The sequence below is a fragment of the Chrysochloris asiatica genome, unplaced genomic scaffold (genome assembly GCF_000296735.1).
Source record: "Chrysochloris asiatica unplaced genomic scaffold, ChrAsi1.0 scaffold00020, whole genome shotgun sequence".
Classification (NCBI taxonomy): Eukaryota; Metazoa; Chordata; class Mammalia; order Afrosoricida; family Chrysochloridae; genus Chrysochloris; species Chrysochloris asiatica.
The window spans coordinates 14139214-14161540 of NW_006408538.1; the positions used below are offsets into that span (position 1 = coordinate 14139214).

The 22327-nt window shown below is 42.8% G+C and overlaps 1 protein-coding gene across 1 annotated transcript in view; it reads left to right on the forward strand.

The window, feature by feature from the left end:
- The window catches only part of EIF4EBP2 (eukaryotic translation initiation factor 4E binding protein 2), a 27580-nt gene extending 14161 nt beyond the window's left edge, over positions 1-13419 (forward strand). The window contains exons 2-3 of the mRNA XM_006835855.1: positions 8430-8615; positions 13388-13419. Coding sequence (XP_006835918.1) covers positions 8430-8615; positions 13388-13419 — 218 coding nt within the window. The remainder of the gene's footprint in view (positions 1-8429; positions 8616-13387) is intronic.
- The last annotated feature ends 8908 nt before the right edge of the window (positions 13420-22327 follow it).

The following is a 22327-nucleotide window of genomic DNA, read 5'->3' on the forward strand; positions in this document are numbered from 1 at the left end:
GGACTTACAAAGTTTCTGTGGTGATATTTCTGGCTGTTCCTTTCTCTCCCCCTCAAGTGTCTATTTTACAATCATATGCAAGGGAAACCAAGATTCAAAGGACAGCCAAGCATCTTAACATTTCCCCATTTTTACCCATTCGAAACATGCCTCAATCCCTGTATCCCAAAACCCTGTTGTTCCAAGGTTGTGCATGCATCATTATTTACCTGTCCCACTTAGCCCATGCAAACCTGCCTAACTGTTCTCCCATCTGCCTTGTTCTTCCATTCCCCTCCGCTTTCTTATGTATTGCTCCTCCCCAGCACCCAAACTATCCTGTGTCTGTTCCCTACCTTGTGCTCCGCCTTGCCCTCCCTCCCTTCACCCCACCCCCACATCTGGGTACCCTCCCTCCCTTTTATGATGGGTTCTTTTTCTTAGTCTTTTACAACAGTGGTCCTATGCAGTATTGCTCCTTTTGTGACTCAGCGTCACGATGAGTCAGAACCAATTCGACGGCACTTAACAGCAACATCTCCCAATTTAATTTTTAACCCGCTTTGGTTGAATTAATACATGTGTAATATGTATTAAATTTAGGTAACTATTAACCACCCATGTGGCTGACTGTGTTGGTTTCCTGCCCAACAGCCTTTCTAACGATGCTAAATCAGATTCCCTCATTATTTTTAACTGACAGTGTGCCAAGCCCCAGGATATACAAGAGTAAGTCAGAAGTATTGCTGTAAAATCATGGAAACTTATTAAGCAAAAATATCAAAATGTGGAGCTGTAGTTTCTTGACACATCCTCCATCTAGGTTTACATACTTCTGAATGCAGGTGGCGCTGTAGGATAAGCGCTGGAGACTGCAAGGTCGGTGGTTCAAACTTAACCAGCCACTCCTTGGAACCCTATACAGGGTCGCTATGAGCCAGAAGCAACTCAGTGGCACTTAACAACAACCCTTCCCTGAAGAATTCTTCGATTTATACCATATCAAAATGGCACTTTGGATGTCCTTGAGGGAGTCAAAATCATGTTGTTTTTTCATGCTCTTTTGAGTTTTGGAAACAAAAAGTCTGGAGAGGCAAGGTCAGAGCTGTAGGTCTAATGGGGTGAGGTTCCCCAATGAGATCCTCACAGGACAGCCCTTTCTACCCTTGAAGAATGAACGGATGCTTTGTCACCGTGAAAAAATTACAAGGTGCAATTTTCCTGGCCTTTTACTCCCTCCAAGCAGTTTTCAGTTTTCTTAAACTTTATAATAAGCCCCCATGATCGTCCTGTGTCCTTTGAGAAGATCTCATCAAGACAACCCCTTTGCAATTTCAAAAAACAGTCACCACTTCCTTCTGAATGGACCTTTTTTCCTTGAATTGAACTGGCCCAGCAGATTGTTTTGGGAACCACTCTTGTGATAGGACCTTTTTGTTAAAGGCATCCTAATGAGACTAATGACAAAGTGGCAGCAAACATAATGATTGTGAGGACAGTGCAGGACGGCGCAGTGGTTCATTCTGTTGTGCTCTGGGTTGTTATGAGTCAGAACTGACTTGGCGGCATCTGACAACAATGATAACAAGTCTAAGACAACTGAGAGGACTTGCCTGCAGCCACCCACGATCATAGACACATGTTTACACGGGTTTTATTTGGAATAAACATGTGTCTGTATGAACCGGAATCTGGTAGCAATTTTTTTTTTTTACTACTACTTAATACACCATGATTATTGTGAACCAATTGTGGTTTCCCCAGTGTTTGATCTGGTGGGCCTCTGACCCAGTTCTGGACAAGTAAGATGTTGGGGGAAGTCTGCTCGGGGTTTTCTGAGAATGATTTTCATCTTCATGGAGAGAGCCCCTTGAGAAAAGTCCTGCTTAACTTCACAATTCCCATCCTGGTTGGAGCACAATTGTACAGGGTGTGGACCTGTGGGCTTTCTCTCCAGCTAATTGAAACTGTGCAATTTGAACTATTCTATTTGCATGAGTGAATGCTTGCTTCTAATTCTGGAAGAAGTTTTGTTATGGAGGCTGTAAAAATGGCAGCATGATATTGGACTCCTGGTGTGGCGCTGTGGGCTAATGCTTCCGACTGCAAAGTCGTTTGAACTGCAAGGTCGGTGGTTCAAGCTCACCAGCTGCTCCTTGGAAACCCTATACAGGGTCGCTGTGGGTCAGAATTGACTCGATGGCACTTCACAACAACAACCACTCCGAGCCTCACAGAAGCCCAGTGTACCTCATGCTAATGTCTTGCTTTTGTAGCTGCTGTTTGTCAACTCCAGAACTCTGACATTCTTGCCATGCACCGCTTCTCACTGTCTCACATCATCTCCATGATGACGTCTCTGTCTCCTGGGTCCAGGAGGTTCCCAGTGCAGGGACCCAGGCTCCAGAGGACACCCTTCTTCTTGGCTATTTTGTATTCTAGCCTCTGGGATTGGCTTTAAGCCTAGAGGGATGGCATAACTCACTGATCCACTGTAAGGATTCTCTTAGTTTCTAGATGCTCTTTTGAGTTGTTACTAAAGTTCTGATTTTTTAAGGCCAGGAAGATGAAAATAAATTTGAGCTTTTCGGGTCTTAAAGTTGTATTTTAAGTGGAATATAAGACTTGTGTCACCTACATGTCAGGAATGAATGAGTTCCAGCTTTTCTAGTTGTCTATTCACTAGAGCCCTGGGGTGGCGCTGTGGGATAAGCAGTGGACCACAAGGTCTGTTTGAACCACAAGGTTGGCAGTTCAAACTCACCAGCCTCTCCTCGGAAATCCTTTAAAAAAGAGTCACTATGAGACGGACCCAGCTGGTTAGCTCTTAACAACAACAGCATTCACTGATGATGGATGCTTCAATGGGATATTACTTGGCAATAAAAATAAGTGCTGCCAAATACTATAACATGGATTTGCTGTTGTTTGAAAATATACGAAGCAAAGGCACCAGTCACAAAAGGCCATGTATTGTATGCTTGCATTTTTATGAAATGTCCAGAATAGGCAAATCTTATAGAGACAGAAGGAGCCCTGGTGGGGTGCTGTACGTAAGATAAGCACTAGGCTTAACTGCAAGGTCAAGGACAGGTCAAAGCACTCCTTGGAACTAACTCAAACACTTAACAATAACACAGAGACAGAAAGAAAATCAGCGGTGGCTTAGGGCTGGGGGGTGGAGTCCTGTTGTGGTGCTTGGGGGTTAATGCGCTCAACTGCAAAGTCGGTTTGAACCTCAAGATCAGCAGTTAAAGCTCACCCCAGAAGTCCTATACAGGGTTGCTATGGGTCGGAACCAATTCAAAGGTACTTAACAACAACAACAAGGGCTGGGGGTGATTGTTGATGAGGATGGGGCTTTTTGGAATGTGACAATGTTCTGTAATTGTGGTGGTATGTGATTCTGTGAATATACTAAAATCTATTGAATTGTATCATTTAATGCATATATCATATTTAAATTATATCTAAACAAAGCCTTAAAACAAAACATACAAATATATTTGATCAGCTCTGGATTTTCAGTTTCTCATACCTCACACATTCAGGCAAAGTCCGTCCCTTCTACTCATTTCCTACTTCATCATCTTGAATACTTATGGAAACCCTATACAGGGTCACTATGAGTTGGAACTGACAACAACATATTAGCACAGAAAGCGAGTCCTGGTATGAGGCTATAGAATAAGCACTAGACTGCTAACCACAGGGTCACAGGTTCAAACCCACCAGCTACTCCTTGGAAACCCTATACAGGGTTGCTTTGAGTTGGAAGATCACACTCAACAGCAGCATAGAAGGGTGTTCTCCTGTGCTCTTCCCACCATCTCATCCCTGAAGTTCCAGCTTGGTGTACCGCAGAAGTGTTTGAACTTGCAAGTTGAATGTCAGTTAAGAATATCTCACAGAAAAACCTCACCTTCTAAATGAAACGGGGGCGGGGGGTGGGGTGGGGTGGAACACAACAGGTGAACAAAGTCCTTCCACTAAAGCTACCTCCCTCTGTGCAGTGGAAAGGCATCAGACCCACTCTCTGTCTCTTGTCCATAGCATTCTAATAAGCCAAGTCCAGCAGATTGGAAGCATCAAGTTAGAATGGTTGTGAAGAGCGTGACTCTTCATGGGAAAAGGTTGGCTCCAACTGACAGTGAGGGAGTATAGACAAACTGTAAAGAAACTTGACAATTAAATTTCTGTACAGTGTAAGGAAAAGAAGTAACATGAACTTTCTAGGTCACAACATAGCATAATAAGTGATCTTAATAGCAATGATCTTAACGCATCAAAAACTGGCTAAATTATTTTCTGTTTGAGGGGGTAGACAATTTATATCCACATTTTCATCCAAAATAATTCAAATGGTTCACTTTGGGGCTAAGTTTTCTACCTGGAATGGCTGATTCATTTCTCAGTTTCCAGATGTTTTTTTGACTAGTTCTTATTTTTTGAAGCCAAGAAGATGAAGATAAATTTCTATTTACATTGTCTTCAAATTATATTTTAAATAGGATGTAAGACTGAGTCATCTTTAAGCTAGAAGCGAATTATTTCTAACTTCCCCAGCTGTTGTGGAAACCCTTCCTGCCAACATTAAGAGCATGATGTCAAGTCCCATCACAGATGGCTGGTTGCTGCCATGCTGCCCTTCAGAGTTGTTGTGAAGTGCTAGCAAGTTGCTTCCAACTCATGGTGACTCTGCATAGGGTTTCTGAGGAGCGATTGGTGGGTTTGAACTGCCAATTGTGTGGTTCGCAGACCAGTGCTTTTCCTATAGCACCACACTATGAATCAGGGAACCACGATTTCATTCTGAGTTGGCCTCTAGTTAGCTTTATGACCTTGATTAAATCACGTCAAAATGAGAAACTGTATTAGATGATTGCTAGAGGTTTGAACCACAAAGATGGTGATTTAGCCGCTACTTGAAACCCCTGTATAGGGCCACTATTGCTGGGAACCGACTCCACAACAACATGACCCGTTCTGTCGTTTCCTTTCTAATTCTTTGATAGCGTATTTTTTTCTCAAAACCACTGTGACTTTAGAAGAAGAATGAAATTGAGTCCTTTATCGTAGTATAGCAAGCTTCGAGCTTCAGCGAGTACAAGAATTTCAACTGAGGAGCTTGAGGAAAATACAGATTTCCAGGTTCTACTCTTAGAAATTGCAGTTCAGCTAAGAACTTTTTTTAACAAGCATTCAAGATAATCTGCTGTAGACATATGTAGATCAACTTAAAGACATCAAGAAAGAGTTGTTTGGTGGGAGTCACAGACTAAGTTTAGAAGAGACATATTAAATATTTCACTACAACTCAGACTCAGATGAAAGGAGCTCTGATGCATTCTTTTGGTGCTGTGACCAAGAATGAAGTGGATATTTCTACAGCCACAGTTTCTACTGTCACTGGTACCGAAAGCATTTCTACTAGGAAAGTGTTGCCAATGTCCATTGTTAGACAGTGTACTAGACAGGAACAATATCCACAGATGTTGAAAAAGATGTTGATGCTGGTGAAGATTCACAACCTCCCTCCCCTACCTGAAAGAACTCCTGAATCCTTTGTGTTAGCAAGTGGACACAGCAGCATATCTTTACAATCTGAACTGAGTGATCTTCAAAGTCAGGATCAATCTGAACAAAACTCAGAAGGCCTGCTGACCTCTGGAAATGACAAGTGCGATCTTCCAGCAGGAGGTTCTCATACAGAGTTTCACATAGACAGTCTACCTGCTTTCAGGGACAAACAAATGAACTGTCAGAAAGCCCAACAGAAGCCACAGATACTGGTTTTGGTAATTGCTGTGGAAAACCCAAAGGACCAAGAGATCTGCTTTCAGAATGAACATGATTCAGGGAATTAAAAGACAAGTAAATTTATACTAGGAAATTCAAGTGTCACGGAAAGTCAGATTAGTATTCCATCTGAAATATGTGGGACGAACAGCAGTGTAGATTGTTACCTTAAAATGTTTTACTGGCTCAGTCTACCAGTCTGTACTATGCTTAAGAAAAAGTATTACATATGGCTTATTTTATAACTTCAAGTATTGTTGCCTTTAATGTTTTTGTTAACCTTGTTACATGCTGCTTGTAGATGTGTTAATTTGTTGTTGTTGTTGTTGTTGTAAAGTGCACTTTGAGTTGGTTCCGACTCAAGCAATCCAGTATTGGGTTTCCGAGGAGTGATTAGTGAGTTTGAACCTGCCGACCTTGTGGTTCACACAGACCTTGTAGTCCTGAGCTTATCCTACAGCACCACACCAGGATTCCCATATTAATATAGTAATACTTATCTAACAAATTGCATTTATTAGATTTTGCTAATGTTTTATTGTATATGCATTATTTTACATTTGTATAGGACAGGTAGATGTATAATTTGATAAGGTTGCAGCCATAAAATACTATTAACTGAAAATGTAAGAAATTTCTGCATGTACCTTATTTGCCCCGAAGTTTTAGAAAATCGTTTTCTGGGTTTAAAACTTTCTGGATTCATGTAGTAGCCAGCTTTGTAAGTTATGAAAGATCAAAGATTGTAATACTACTACATTTTGTAAATTGTAAGTTAAAGGTTATTTTTGTATTATGTATGTCTAATCATAAATGTCTTATGTATTATTTGAACTCAATTGGTATGAGAAGACTATCAAAACATATTTATATTTCAAGATATTTTACCTACCGTTAAAAAAAAAAGAAGGCTTTAGATCTTACCTTGCTTTTCTCCACTAGTTTCCTCATATTTCAAATTATGTCAGCTGTTCTATTTTTCTGTTTCCTGTGTTATAGCCATCCAGTGCTGTTTGAGGAAATACGTCTGGACTAGTCCTTGTGTGGTGCTGTATGATAAGCACTGTACTGCTACCTGCAGGGTCGATGGTTCAAACCCACAGCCACTCCTCAGAAACCTGTACATATAGGGTCACTGTGAGTCTCGACAGCCGTTACTAACAGACTGTCCTTGTAACATGGCAGGAGTTTGGATTTTGGTTGTGTTTTTGTTTTCCCACTTCAGATTATAAGTAGGAAGCATTTTAGAGTCTATCCTCTTTCTGAAGTCTGGTAGCTTTTTGCACGTTCTCTACTGCACTTCACAGATAACTAAGGGCTATGCCATCTCTGTGCCCATCAAGTCAGTGTGCGGGGCTATTGTTCCAACAGTGGGGGCTCACTTAGCTCTGTATTACAGGTATTTTTGGGTAATTCTAATAGTTCAAACTTCAGTAACTCTGTTGCGTACTTCATCTGCTGTTTGGTGCCATCGAGTGGATTCTGACTCACAATGACCCTGCATAGGTTTTCTGAGACTATAAACCTTTACAGGAGCAGGAAGCCTCCTTTTCCCCTGTGGATTGGCTGGTGGGTTTGAACTGCCAACCTTGCAGCCCAGTATTTATCTTACAACTCCACCAGAGCTCCATAATAGATTATAGTAGTAGTGCAAAAACCCCTTTTTATATGTGCTGGGAACAAAAAGAAATTGTGTGATTTGCTTTATTGTGAGATTCGCTTCATTAGAATGTGTTCTGGAACGGGATCAACAATGCCTACCCCTGTGGGGTCTACCTGTGCACATAATATTTCCATTCATTGGATGGCAAGTTTTCAAACCTATTGTGAGCAAGATACCTCCGTTTGACTACTTTGCTTTAGTTATTTAGGATTGCCAGTAAGCTGGGCTCCAGTCCTTGCCCCCTTTAGCAGACCACCACTTTCTTTCTTTCTGAGCCAGCTCTTGCTTTAGAATTGTCAGAACTCCAGGCTTGCACTACATTTGGCTAACATCAGGCATCTAAACTGTCACTTAGCTGTACATATGTCTGGAAGGACCATGACAGATGGAGAGCTAGCAGCAGGTTTTCATGACTGCTTATCAGATAAGAGCAGTTAACAGTCATCAGAGCTATGGTTGTTTCTAAAACTTGGTAGCACTTAGAGGTAAGCAGATTTTGTTATTATGGACTACAGAGAGTTCAGGTATCCAGCATAGCTCTGTTCTGGACGAATGTTGGTCTCAGTCCTTCCTTGGAAAGCCTTTAACCTAAAGGTGGCTACCTATCTATTGGACTATTTTTTTCACATTTATTTCTTCATTTTAAAAAGACTTTTTAAACATCTACTTAATGTAGACCTGGTTTACAGTAAACACAGTTAATAAAGGCAGAAAGATAACTGACAATTTGCAATACAGTGTGAGAAATCCTGTAATAGGGATGTGTGTTGAGCAAGATGTGAGGATGGGGGAGAGAGGAAGGAGGAAAGACATTCCACATGCAAGAGTGGCCTGCTCAGAGGCTGTGCGACTAGAGCTCACCAGGCCTCCTTACTTGAATTGAAAAATCCTTAAAGGTTAGGGATAGATGGGATTTAAGCTAAACTGGATATTATAATACGTAGCTAGCACCTTAATTTATTTAAAACTTTGCAACCTTGTTTTTTAGGAACCCGCATCATTTACGATCGAAAGTTTCTGTTGGATCGACGCAATTCTCCCATGGCTCAGACACCACCCTGCCATCTGCCTAATATTCCTGGAGTCACTAGCCCTAGCACCTTAATCGAAGACTCCAAAGTAGAAGTAAACAACTTGAACAACTTAAATAATCATGACAGGAAACATGCAGTTGGTAAGAGAATGCTGGTGTTTGGGTGGCCCTGGGAGTTTTAATGTAGGTGTACTGTACATTGAAACAATGTTGATGCTTCAGTTACTAATGATGTTCATTTATAAAAGTGTCTCAGGGTTTTTTTTTTTTTTACAGCCCCCCCTCACTGTTGATTCAGATGTTCTGGAGACCTTGATTCTCAATCATAATCAGATAATCATCTATTTAGTTTAGAAAGGGAGATCCAAAATTGAAGAATGCAAACCTAAAGATGCCTCCCAGAACAATGTATCTTAAGAATTAACCTACACTACACTATATTGGATGTGAGGTACACCACACACACAAACACACAACCAGAATTTAGTAGCCTCCCCTTTCCATCACCTTCAGCAAATAGATCTTGTTTCTTAGAAGAATTTGTTGTTGTTGTTGTTAGGTGCCATCAAGTTGGTACCAACACACAGCGACTCTGCACAAGAGAATGAAATACTTATGCTCGGTCCGGCACCAATCTCACAATCATTGCTACGCTTGAGGTCTTTGCTGCTGCCACTGTGCTGTTCCAATTCATAGGGGGGGGTCTTCTTCTTTTTGGCTGACCCTCCACCTTCCCAAGTATGACGTTATTCTCTAGGGACTCCTGATAATATGTCCGTTAGTATGAGAGATGAAGTCTGGCAAGCCTGTCTTCTAAGGAGCATTCTTGCTGTGTTTCTTCCAACACAGATTTGTTTGTTCTTGTAGTCCGTGGTACTTTATCAATAATATTCTCCAGCACAATAACTCAAATGCATACTTCTTTTACAGTCTTCCTTATTCATTGTCCAACTTTCACATGCATATGAGACTACTGAAAATACCATGGCCTAAGCCAGGCGCACCCTAGTCCTCAAACTGACATCCTTGCTCTTGGACACTCTTAAGAGGTCTTGTGTAGATTTGCCTAATGCAATACATCGTCGTTTGGTTTCTTGACTGCTGTTTCCATGAGTGTTGGTGGTTGAGCTGAGCAAAATGAAGTTTTTGGCAACTTCAATCCTTTCTCCATTTGTCCTGATGTTATTCGTTAGTCCAGTGGTGAGGATCTCTGTTTTCTTTACATTGAAGTGTAATCCATACCAAAGGCTGTAGTATTTGATCTTTATCAGTAAATATTTTAAGTCCTCTTCAATAAGAAAGGTTGTATCATCTGCATATCATAGGTTGTTAATGAGTCTTCCTCCAATCCTGATGCTATGCGCTTCTTCATAAAATCCAGCTTCTTGAATTAATTGCTTAGCAGTAGAATGGGGGAAAGCAATCCAGAGCTTTTTTTTGATATTTAAATAATCATTGCTCCTCCAACCCCCCGAACACACATTCATTAGTGACGAGTTATCTTTAAAACTGGATTAGAGTTGTTGTTAGGTGCCATCCATTTGGTTCCAACCCATAGTGACCCTGTGTACAACAGAACGAAACACTGCCCTGCCTTGTGCCAGTCTCACAATTGTTGTTATGCTTGAGCCAATGCTGCTGCCACTGTGCCAGCCCATCTCATTGGGAGTCTTTCTCTTTTCGCTGACCCTCCACATTACCAAGCATGATATCCAGGTACTGGTCCCTCCTGATAATATATCCCAAGAGTGAGAGACAAAATCTGGTCTTCTTGGCTTCTAAGGAGCATTCTGGTTGTACTTCTTCCAACACAGGTTTGTTTGTTCTTCTGGCAGTCCATGGTACTTTTAATATTTCTCTCCAACATTTTAACTCAAGTGCTTCAGTTCTTCTCCCGTCTTCCTTAATCATTATCCAACTTTCACATGCATATGAGGCTATCGAAAATACCATGGCTTGGGTCAGGCTCACTTTAGGCCTCAAACTGATATATTTGCTCTTGAACACTTTACAGATGTCTTGTGCGGCAGATTTGCCTAATATAATATGTCGTTTAATTTCTTGGCTGCTGCTTCCATGAGTGTTGATCGTGGATCCAAGTAAATAAAGTTCTTGACAACTTCAGCCCTTTCTGCATTTATCATGATGTTATTCATTGGTGCAATGTTGAGAATTTTTTATTTCTTTACAGTGAGGTACAACTCATACCCAAGTCTGTGGTCTTTAATCTTCATCAGTCCTCTTCGCTTTTTGCAAGCAAGGTTGTATCATCTGCATATCACAGGCTATTAATGAGTCTTCATCCAATCCTGATGCCACGTTTTTCTTCATCTAATCCAGCTTCTCGGATTATTTGCTCACTGATTGGATAAGTACAGTGACACAATACAGTATGTTTGAACATCGACCTTTTGAAATGGTTGAACATCGACCATTTCTTTTTGGGACTTTGTATTCCTCCCATCTTCATTTGATACTTTCTGCATAATTCAATATTTTGCCCAAAAAACCCTTCAGTATTGCAAATCAAGGCTTGAATTTTTTCCCCTCAGTTTTGTCAACTTGAGAAATGATGAGTATGTTCTTTCCTTTTGGTCTTCTCAACCTGCCCTTTGAAATTTCCTGTTCAGCCCTTTTACCTGCTCATTTTTTGCATTTACTTTACTATCTACATTGTAGAGCAGGTTTCAGAGTCTCTTCTGACATCCATTTTGGTCGTTTCCTTCTTTCTTGTCTTCTTAATGACCCTTTGTTTTCTTCCTATGTGATGACATATCCCACACTCTTCTGGTCTTTAGTCTTTAATACATCAAGTCTGCTCTTCATATTATCTCTAAATTAAGGTGTGGAATATGTTCCAGTTCATAATTTGGCTCTCATGTACTTGTTTTAATTTTCTTTAGCTTCAGCCTGAACTTGCATATGAGCAATTGATGATCTGTTCCACAGTCTGTCCAGGGCCTTATTTTGGCTTTTTCACTGTCTCTTTTCTCAGATGTAGTCAGTTTGATTTCTGTATCTTCCATCTGGTGATATCCATGTGTACAGTCATCTTTTCTTTTGTTTATAAAAAGGATTTGCAGTGAAGAAGTCACATCTGGGGACCCTGCTGCTTGCCTGTCCCCATTGGTTTTGTAAAATTTTATCAGATGATCTTCAACATCATTTCTATCAGCAAGGCCATATTTCCCAACTACTTTGTTCCTTCCTCTTTGTTACCAGCCTTTGCATTCCAATTGCCAGTAATTATCAGTACATCTTGATTGTATGTTTGACCAGTGTCAGACTGAAGAAGTTGCTAGGATTCTTAGTTTCATTGTCCATCACTGGCTTTAGTGATTGGTACATAAATTTGAATAGTGGTATTAACTGGTCTTCCTTGTAGGCGTATGGATATTATCTTATCACAGACAGCATTATAGTTCAAGACAGTTCTTGAAATGTTCCTTTTGATGATGAATGCAATGCCATTCCTCTTCAATTTATCATTCCTGGTATAGTAAACCATGTGATTGTCAGATTCAAAATGGCCGATACCAATCTATTTCAGCTCCCTAGTGCCTAGGATATCAGTGTTTATGTGTCTCATTTAATGTTTGACAACTTCCAATTTTCCCAGATTCCTACTTGTACATTCCATGTTCTGATTATTAATGGATGCTTGCAGCTGTTTCTCCTCATTTTGTCCCATCAGAAAATGAAGGCCCCAAAGGCTTTACTCCATTCACATCATCCCTGTCAACTCTACTCTGATGGGGAAACTCTTCCCCAGTTGGGTTTTTCAGTGCCTTCCAACCCGAGCAGCTTAACTTCCAGCACTATCTGGAATATTCTGGTGCTATTTATAACGTTTCAATAATCAGTATTCTGGTGCTGACAGGGTTCCACTGCTATTCATAAGGGTTTCAGTGACTAATGTTTGGAAGTAGTCCGTCTCTCTCTCTTCCTAGTCTTAGTCTGAAAGCTCAGCTGAAGCCTGTCCCCATGAATGGTGGTGTTAGTGTTAAGTGCCTTTGAGTCGGTTCATACCACCAGAGCTTCCAGCCTCACAGCAACATGCCAAGCGTGTACCTAGCTGACAGATGAGTAGTGGGATGGGTCAAAATGGTGAATGTGGAAGTGGTCAGCTCCTGAAGGAAAGCTAGGGTTGCATCTGCTGACCTCTGTACTTGAGCTAGCATTCTACTTCCTCAAATTCCGAGTGAGCTTTCAGTGGCTGGCTGAGGATTTAGAGCAGGGCCACACTTGTCAGCTTTGGGACGAATGTGCTGACCTGGTAGATGGCCGAGGGCTCCCTGGGAGCTGCTCTTTAGTTATTGTCACTTGTATGGGAAATAATGTCTGAGAAGAAAACTGTCGTTTCCGGTATGTGAGTATGTGTCGGCAGCATGAATCACACTGACTGTGGTGGGCAATTATCACCATTATCTTATTTCTAAACGTTTGTGTCACCCAAACAGAAGCTTGGTTGTTGTAAAGTGCTGTCGAGTCAGTTCCGACCCACAGCAGCCCTATATAGGCTTTTCAAGGAGCAGCTGGTGAGCTTGAACTGACAATCTTGCAGTTCAAATGGTACATTTGCAGTCTGGTACATTAACCCACAGTGCCACACCACCCCTTAAAGCACTAAGTCCCCATTTCTTCCTCCCCCAGCCTTTGTAAACACTAATAAATTTATGTCTCTATGCATTTTCTTAGTCCAGGTATTTCATATTCGTGGGATCAGACAATCTTTGTCCTTTTGTGTCTTGTTCATTTCACTCTATATCATGGTTCACCCATGTTAAAAGTTCATTGTTTTAGGGCAGAGGGTAATGACAGTTTGAATTATTTTTAGACCCTTACATAGAGGGAATAACTGCTTTGCTTCTTTCTTTTTGTACTAACCCTTACATTTTCTTCCTTCTAACTAGGGGATGATGCTCAGTTTGAGATGGACATCTGACTGCCCCACGAGGAACAGAAAAGCAGCATCACTGATAGCTGTATGTTCCTGATTTGGCCACAAGATCAACAATCAAAGGACTGAAGGGGCACTACTAGCAGCCCCATTGCAGTCTCCACCTCCTCTCTTCTGGGTGCGAATGATGTGAAGATGACCTTCATCTGACCATTTCCTCTCCCTGAGTCCTGATCCCCTTTCCAGTGAGACAGGTTTGCTTGAAGGCCCTTAGCATGTTTCTGTAGACCTAAGTAAGCAGCCTCAGAGGAAAACTAAACCCTGGTCGCACTAGTCATTTTTCTACTGAGACCAAAACATTGTCCCAAATCAAGTATCAACCTTTCAGAATCTGACTGACTGGGAAGTCTGCAGAAAGGTGCAAAGGTTTGGTGGGGTCATTGTAATCCATGCTGTTTCTTACCCTCTGCCTCAGCTCTCTGTTCCCTACCAGGGTCCAGCGCTGTAAGAGTCCAGGTTTGAGGTCTTAAAAACGATATCAGGGCACATAGGAAAAGAGAGCTGCTTTCCCTTTGACTTTGGCTGTTTGTCCACAGGCACAGAGTCAGGTCATACAACTCTGTAGCATTACCATGTGACCCTGTTTTGAGGATGCTTCCCCTCCTACCTCTGGGAGAATGTCTTCTGCCTTTGTTATTCATCTTCCCGTTCCTGTACTCAGCACATTTGTGCAGAACTCTTCATCAGAGGGTTAACCAGCTCTTTTTCCCTCTTCCTCTCCTGTTTCTCCTGCTTTCATCTTGCTTCTCACAGAGGCCCCTTATACTTACACTTATACCTAGGTGGTTTGGTCTGCTCCCAGAGCCTCACTATACCAAGTAATAGAGACACTTAGGCCTTCACTTAATGTACAAGGCCTGGTTGTAGTGTCTCAGGATGGCCTCCTGAAAGTACCGAACTGTCTCAGCACCCAGGCTCGGTACTCCATTGTGCTATTTGTTGATACAGATTGCAGTTTCTTCTATTTTGAGTTTAGAATTGACTTTCAGAATGTTCTTAGAAAGACCTAAATTTTTTCCCTTTTGTGAGTTTGGCTGCTGGGATAGATGTATGGGCCAAGGGACTTCAAAAAGCTCATGGACAAAATGGAACTCAAAGATAGGGAGTTTTTCCAGGAACTTTTTGAAGCCTGTTCTTTCTTACCGTCCCCATTGTATTCTGGGTGTTCCCTTTCCTTCTTAATCAACTTCCTGTTCTCCTTCCTTTTTCTCTGGCAGCCCATTTTTCAAATTTATATCAAAGAAAGTTAACTCAAGTGTTGGTATCTGATAATACCTGCTGCTCTTATCTGAGGCGTGACCTAATTATTTTTAAAATGACTATAGACCTATTTTTAGATATGCTTTCTGTATACTTTGGAACAGCAACTTTTTAATGCAACACCTTCCAATGTTAGGGAGGTGAGACGTGTCCATGGAAGCCTCTGTTGTTCTCTGTCACCACCCCTTAGGAGCTCTTTTCCTTTCCAGTTTTGGGTGTGCATATTTGGTGTTTGTATTGGGTGCTTTGTAAAACTGGACCATTCTACCTTGCTGTAGGGTGTTGATAAAAGAATCCTTCTTGACCACTCTGCTTTCTCATTTCCCGTCGTCCCCACTGCACTTTTCTGTGATTATCGATTGGTACAATAGTCACAGGAGAGGGACTCTACTTGAAGACAGACTAATGTAACAATCTCTCCTAGAAAGACACTGAGCCCTAGAAATTTCTGGTTGGATTTGGTGTCTTGAACTTCCTTATTATAAGATCAGATACCAGGGTGAGAGTAAACAGGCCTATTAGCTAAGAAAGAAAGCTTGATAGTTTCTTCTTTTGAGCTATGAAAAGACCCTATTTGTGAACACATTTTAGACGGACGGGAGGAAACTGTCTAAGGAACTTTGTTCTGTTTTCTGCTACAAAATGTGAAGAGTTCAAAAATGGAAAACCTTTTATGTGAGGGTTAATATCTCTTAGGAATAAGCTGTGGGTCTTCAGTGTTTTGGGGGTGTTCATTTGATGATCAGAAAAAGTTTTTATTTGTTTGTGTTATGTATCCCTGTTCTGATTTCAAATAAACTCCAATTTTTGCTTTATATATATGTATGTATGTATATGTATGTATGTATGTATGTATATACACACACATACATATATATATACCCTTGGGAAAAGTTACGTTGCACTCTAATTTGCGTAAGAAGCTTGCATGGGCCTCTTAGGAGCTCTTAGAGGAGCATGATTCTTTGGGAATGAAGCTGCATTCTTCATACACTGGCCGTGGCATCTGGTGGGATCTGACTTCAGCCAGCAGCTCTAGTCAGTCTCAGCAGCATGTAGACCCTACTTAATCTTTATTGTTGCACATAGAAGTTTGGCTTCCTTGCTGAAAACTGGAAATGGATCCAGACCATGAGAAACTGAGTCATGTCTTGGGGACTGTTCACACAGCCACCTAAACAGAGGAGTATTTCTAGTTCTTTTTGGGAAGGTCTGCTGTATGCGGGAGCAGCTGCCAATCTCCATGCCCTTCTCCCCAAAGAAGTTCCTTCCCAGAGGCCACCACGACTAGAGATGCTTAGCCAACTTTCCAGCAGATGACACCTTTGTTTCATGCCTCACAGAATCATTTTCAGGGTAAACTAGAGTCCATCCAGTAGGTGGTTTTCTTCTGCATGTTTGGGGAAGGTCCTTCACAGTTGAAGCCCTAAATTAATACCCTGACTTTTTCTTAGGGTTTCTTAAACTCTTACTGGCCATTTGCACGTTTCTTTTTACAAGGAAGCCATGTTTCTGTGAGAAATCCATCTTGATAAGAAATGCTCTTCTCTTTCAAGTGCTAGGGGAAGAGCTGCATTTGCCACAGTTCTCCCTTCTGTATTTGTGGTTCATCAAGTTCCACTTCCTTCCATTTGGGCTGAATAAGTAAAGTGTTTTCGGGAGCACAGGTGCAGAAAAGCTAAGCTGCCTTCCAAGCCAAGCTTTCAGTCCTTCACCTGTCCTGTTGCTGTGTAACAAATGTTGCAATGCTTAGTATATTAGAATAGCACACATTCTGTGGGTTAAAGAGCAGCTGAGTGTGATGGTTCTGACACAGGAGAGCCTTAGGAAGCTGCAGTCAAGATGTGAGCTGAGCCTGGAGGATTCCCTTCCAAGCTTTCTCTTTGGGACTCTTAGCAGTATGGCCCCTGACCCATACATGAGCCTGGCAGCTGACACTCTCCGGAATAAGCAGTCCCAGAGAGAGGGCCAGAAGGAAATAGCTGTGCCTTTTCTGACAGAGCTCTGAAATTACATGTTGCCTGCCACGCTCTCCTTCCATTTCTTAGAAGCAAGCCACTAAACCCAACCTCACCTCTTAGATGGAGCCAAATCATAGACTATATGGAGATATTGTGATAGCAGACAGGCTTTCTCTCCTCAAATCCACCTGCTGACTTTGACAGGGATGGTGAGAAATGCAAGTTGTCAGGAAAAGTATCATATCAATGCTTCTGCCTGCCTGCCAGCAGCTCAGGGATGCTTATTTGCAAGTCTCTAAGATTCCCTTATCATATAGTTTCTCGCCATGAGTGGGGATTGGCCATCAAAAGTGAGTTCCTTACAGCTGCCTCAGTAGCAGTGCTGCTTATGCAAACATATCCTAAAGCATGCACGGGCACTCTATCCTTCCAGCTGAGTCAGGGGAGCACATGTGAATTCGCCCCCACCAGAGTCAGTGCTTGGTACCTGGTATCTCCAGACACCAGCTTACATAGACTTGGGTATCTTACCCAAGAAACAGCTTCTCAATAAAGTAGGGAACATCTAGGCATTAAAAATTTCTGCTTGGGCTTGATTGCTCCTTTAAATCCAGTGTGCAGGTAAAGTCTGTGTGCCCGTTTGGGCCTCACTTCCTGATAAGAAATTTTATTAGAGCTAATCTGGTCTGTACCCTCCAAAGAGAACCTTCTGTGAGGCTTATCTGTTGAGCAAACTCTTACGGAACATGAGCTATGTATTTCTGACACCCATTCCCAACCAAGGTGTAGGCAGATGTCTTGAAGATGCAAATCTTAATTTAGGCTCTGTATTTTCCTGTCTGCAGCCTTGTTGCTGAGAGAGCTAGAAGAGGTACATCTTCTAGAAGTAAGGAACATATCTTTAAAGAATCTTCACATTCATTTCTTCCCATCTTTTGAGGTAGAGTCAAAATTAAACCAAACCAGTTGCCATTGCGTCAGTTCCAGCTCAGGGCTCCATGTGTGTCAGAGTAGATTAGATGACTGGATTTTTTCATAGAAGAACATCTCCAGGCCTTTCTTCTGGAGATCTGGATGGACTTGAACCTGCAGCCTTTCGGTTAGCAGCCAAGCACATTAACCATTTGTGCCACTTTTTTTGTTGCTGTTCGGGTTACCTGCTCTTTGGCACTCTCAGACCTTGTCTTCCCAGTTCAAACACTGTTAAAATCCCATGTTTCAACCAGAGTCCACTGTTCCTCCAGTATATCGACTGAGTGCCTATTCTGAATCAGGACAACCGGGGTACGGGGCTCAGTATGTTGGCAGCATTATTCCAGAGGCTGAATCTTGATCATTTCTCCCCATTTTGGATACTCATTCCTTGAATCCAGGGCCCTGACTCCTTTGCATTGCTCTTTATAGAGGAGGACCCACTTACTACCTTTCCCTATCCGATTCAGAACTTTCCCTTCTCAGCATGTTTTCTGGACTACATGCATATGGGCAGCTATTGATTCATCTGTGAAACCTAATCACTTACCCACCCATGCCATCTGGAGGGGTTAGTGTTTGTTTTAAAGAAGCATAATTTCTTCACAAGGCCAATGTATGTCTGGATTTTAAAGGGAGGGGGACACAGTCCCCCCAGTTCTTTACCTCTCTGCTTTTAATAAAAGATGGGTCACAATTGAAGCAGTTGGGTCACAATTTTTTAGAATGCTTATATTCCAGGAACATTTCCTGTCCTAGTAGTGATAGTGACTTTCCAGTTTAACATTGCCATTTCCTGGAGGCTAGCTCAAGACACTTCTTGCTAAAGACTATTAAGAATACTTGGTAGTTATTTTTCCAAGTAATCATTCACTCTACCCACTACCCTCTGGAATTTAAAGTTCTTTCTGTAGGCTGCTCCTGGAAGCTAATACCATTTGTCAATGCTTAAATAAAGGGAAGGTCTTCTGAGCTCCTTGTCAGATGATCTTTGGTTTCCACTACACTGTAGGTCATAGATGTGGAAAATCTTACTGAGATGTAACAGCTCCCACTCTGACACCTTCCTGGGTGGGAGGCAGCTAGAGAGCTGCTGCCATGCTTGATAGTCATTTGGTCATAGTGGAACTTCCCAAGGGAGCTCCTGCCCGTGCTCAGAGAGTCCCATGAGTCTAGCACTGAATATCCATTCTAGTTCCGGTGTACCCCTCGCTGTTTATCTTCATCTGTAAAGGAAGAGAAACCCAGGCCTAGGCTAGGGGTGATTTTCTCTGGAAGCCATGGGAGTGTGTCTGTTGGGGGTGAGCAGGGATGTGAGGTAACGGGTGAGTTGTGTGGGTGAGCCATCCTGCTCCCGAGGCTGTGTCTGCATCACCGCGCACTGGGAGCCAGTGCCTTTCCTCACCTGACAGTGGTGCCCCAGAGGCCAGAGGACATTCACATATTCAGGGGTCCATTTTAAGCATCTTTAAAATATTTTATAAAGAAAATGCCCTTGCCTGTCTTGGTGCCACCGGTGGCTCAATCCATTCTGAATGGAAAGTGGAGGTTGCCAGCGCATCCCTTGGTTTTCCTGGTGTCTCCTGTGTGGTTGTCCCCTCGCCTGTCCATTTCACTGTCATGGATGGGGGACAGAGGGCCCCCGCTCAGTCCTGAATGATTTCCATGATTCAGATTCAAAACCAGCAGGTAGTTTGAAATTAAGAAAACATTTTCATTCTCATCAATGGTTGCTGTTACAGTTCAATCAATAAAGATCTTGAATTCAACTTTGGGCTTTAATTTTTTAAAATCCTGGTGAGGGTTTGCACATTTGGGGAATTCTGACTGGTGAGGTCGGGGGTCTCTGTATGTTTCACTTTTTCTCCACACCTTGTCATTCTTTCTGGCCCTGTATGTGCAAGGAGAGGATGTCAGTCCTCTCAAGAAGCAAGACCATAGTCCTGTGCTCAGGAGCTGGGAGGCGAAGGGGCACGTGCTGCCATAGAGACAGCCTTGCCAGTTCTCGGAGGGGCTGCCATTGCCCCACCAAGCATGTGCTAGGCAGCTGTAAACAGGGCTGTGTTATGTCAGGAGTATCCCATTCCTTCTCTGTTGTTAATCTGGCAAGTTGCAGGCAACACAGTTGGGGTAATGAGAATTTTGTCCTTTCATGTTTTAATTTTGGGAACAAGTTCACAGACTAAAACTGAGCTTGAGGTGTGTTTCCAGCAGTGCCATTGACTTGTGGTGACCCTGTACAGGGTTTCTGAGGAGCGGCTGGTGATCTTGAACTGCCGACCTTGTGGTTCGACAGTGCCACCCCAGGACTCCCACAGCATAGTGTACTACAGCAGTCTAAGGCAGCCCCTTTGCAGTTACCCATCTCTACCACTGCAATCCTATAGGACAGGGTAGAACTGGCCAATAGAACTTTCTAGGCCCTAAACCTTTCTCCCAGAGAGCGGTTAGTGGCTTCCATCTGCTGACCTTTCAGCTAGCAGCTCAGGGCTCTGAAGTCAGGTTGGATTCCAGCTATGCTGTCTAGTGGCCCATTAGAGATAATGTAGCCTGCTCAAGGCTTAGAAGACTCGTAAGTCTTCTGGACAACTGCTTTGTTGTTGAGATATACAGTAAGGGAAACACTTAGCCCAGTGCCCAGTTCATTTTTAAGTGCTGTCAAGTCATTTGCAACTCATAGCAACCCTGCCTAGGGTTCCCAGGGAGCCGTGCAAACCAGCCTTGTGGTCCATTGCATATCCTACAGCACCACACCAATTCATTAAGAGTAAAATAAAAATATTATGAACAACCAGAGGTCACTGAGTTGGGCTTTTTCCCCAGCTTGGGAATGGAATAGATTAGGGGTCTATAGTTGGGACCCTCTAGAAGTACTCTAGCCTAAAGAACCTGTATGGGAAGATGGGGCCAGGATCATTTTAAAAGCACTGTTACACGTCCTTTACTGTGGCCCAAAGGCAAGGTAGAGGGACAAGGATTTTACTGCTAATAAAATGGAAGACTTTTTAGAAGGTTGGTTCCTGGCCAGGGTTTCCAAGGTTTGAGCTGCAGGATCTTGGGGTTAACAGTCCAATGTTTATCCTGTGGCACCACACCAAGACTCCATGGCTGCTGGCTAAGGTGCTATAGGCTTCACAACCACTTGTGAAACCTGCATTTCTCCTACTCTTGTCTTTTTCTCCACTAACCTCCTGCCAGACCCACCCACTTCCAGCCGCTAGAGAAGGCATCCAGTTTTTCCCACTCAGCTACTGACTTGGCACAGCCCGAGGAATATTAGACCTCTGCCTGGAAAGCAAGTTAAAATAACTCCTGATTGTTAAGCACTTCCAGGCCCCAGGTTAAGGCAGGACACAGTTCAAGGCAACATTTCCTCTGAATTAACAAAGCTTTCAGTCAGCGCATAGGGTCCACAGCCATGGCTGAAGCCTGCTGCCAAGCAGGGGTAGGTGGGCTTTGCCTCTGCTAGCACACCAAGTGTAGAGCTTTCAGCTGGGGCCAGCAAGATGCTCATAGTGGAATGGCTTTGTGCCTGTATCTTCCTTATGTGAGACAGGCTTGCCATCAGGAGTGGTAGTCTCAAACTCAATGGAATTGCTAACTCTTCAACATTCCCACAAGCTGTAGCCACAAATAGCTTGCCCTTTAGCTTTCCTTGGCCCCAGGCATGCAAGAACTGTTGGGGCAGATGCTCTAAATAAAGGATAGATGGGGTTTTCACTGCCAAGAATTTCAGTTCAATAGTGCGGTTGAGTTCAAATCAAGGATAAGGCTTTGACTCAATGCAAGGGGAGCAAGAAAACCCAATGAATACCCCTGTCCTCAGGACTCCGGAGACCGGGCAAAGCTGCTGGCTCTGTCACTTTACAGCAGTGTGGTCTGGTCACTTGGCTCTGGCGTCTCATTTTTTTTAAGTTGACCTCTGTTCTCAGGTCAAATGTAGGATCCTGGATTGTGGTTAGACCAGAACCTAGGCAGGTCTGATTCCAGTTCTGGGTTTGTTTTGTTGCTGAATCAGGGAATTGAGGCTGCTCAAGCCCAGGCCTGACTAGCAAATGCCAGGCCAGGATTACTGTTGAAGCCTGCCTAAACTCAGACTGGCATCATTTTCTTAAGTGGTTTACTAGGAAAGCAGGGGGAAGGTACCTTATTGTGGGCTCCATGCCAATAAAGAGAGCTTTCTAGCCCTCATTTTAGTGCTCAATGAGGTCAACAGGTTAAGAGTAAAATTGCTAACTTTGAGATCTTTTCATCCAGAAGATGAACTCTAGTGTTCAGGTAGTGGGTGGGAGACCTTCCTACAAGAAAGCTGGAGTTCCTTTTGCTATGCTGTTATGTGGAACCTGGGCTTAAGTGTTGTAGAGCCCTGTGCAGAAAAAAGGTCTGCTAACTATAATCATACTGATCCCATGTGTATCAGAACAACTGTGATCCAGACAGTTTTCAGGGTCTATGACCTTTCAGAAGTAGATCTGCAGGACTTTCTTCCAAGGTGCCTCTGGGTAGATTTGAACTGCCAACCTTTTGGTTAGTCAAGCAAGGTAACCATTTGGGACACCCAGATAAGACTGATAAAGATCAGAGAAAGGGGACATGACTAGGTCTGGACTTCGCAGGGTTTTTTTAAGGTTCAGAGGCAAATGGGGACAGGCACAGAGGCAGTCTGGCTTAAATTTCACAATGCTTCTGAGCCAGACAGC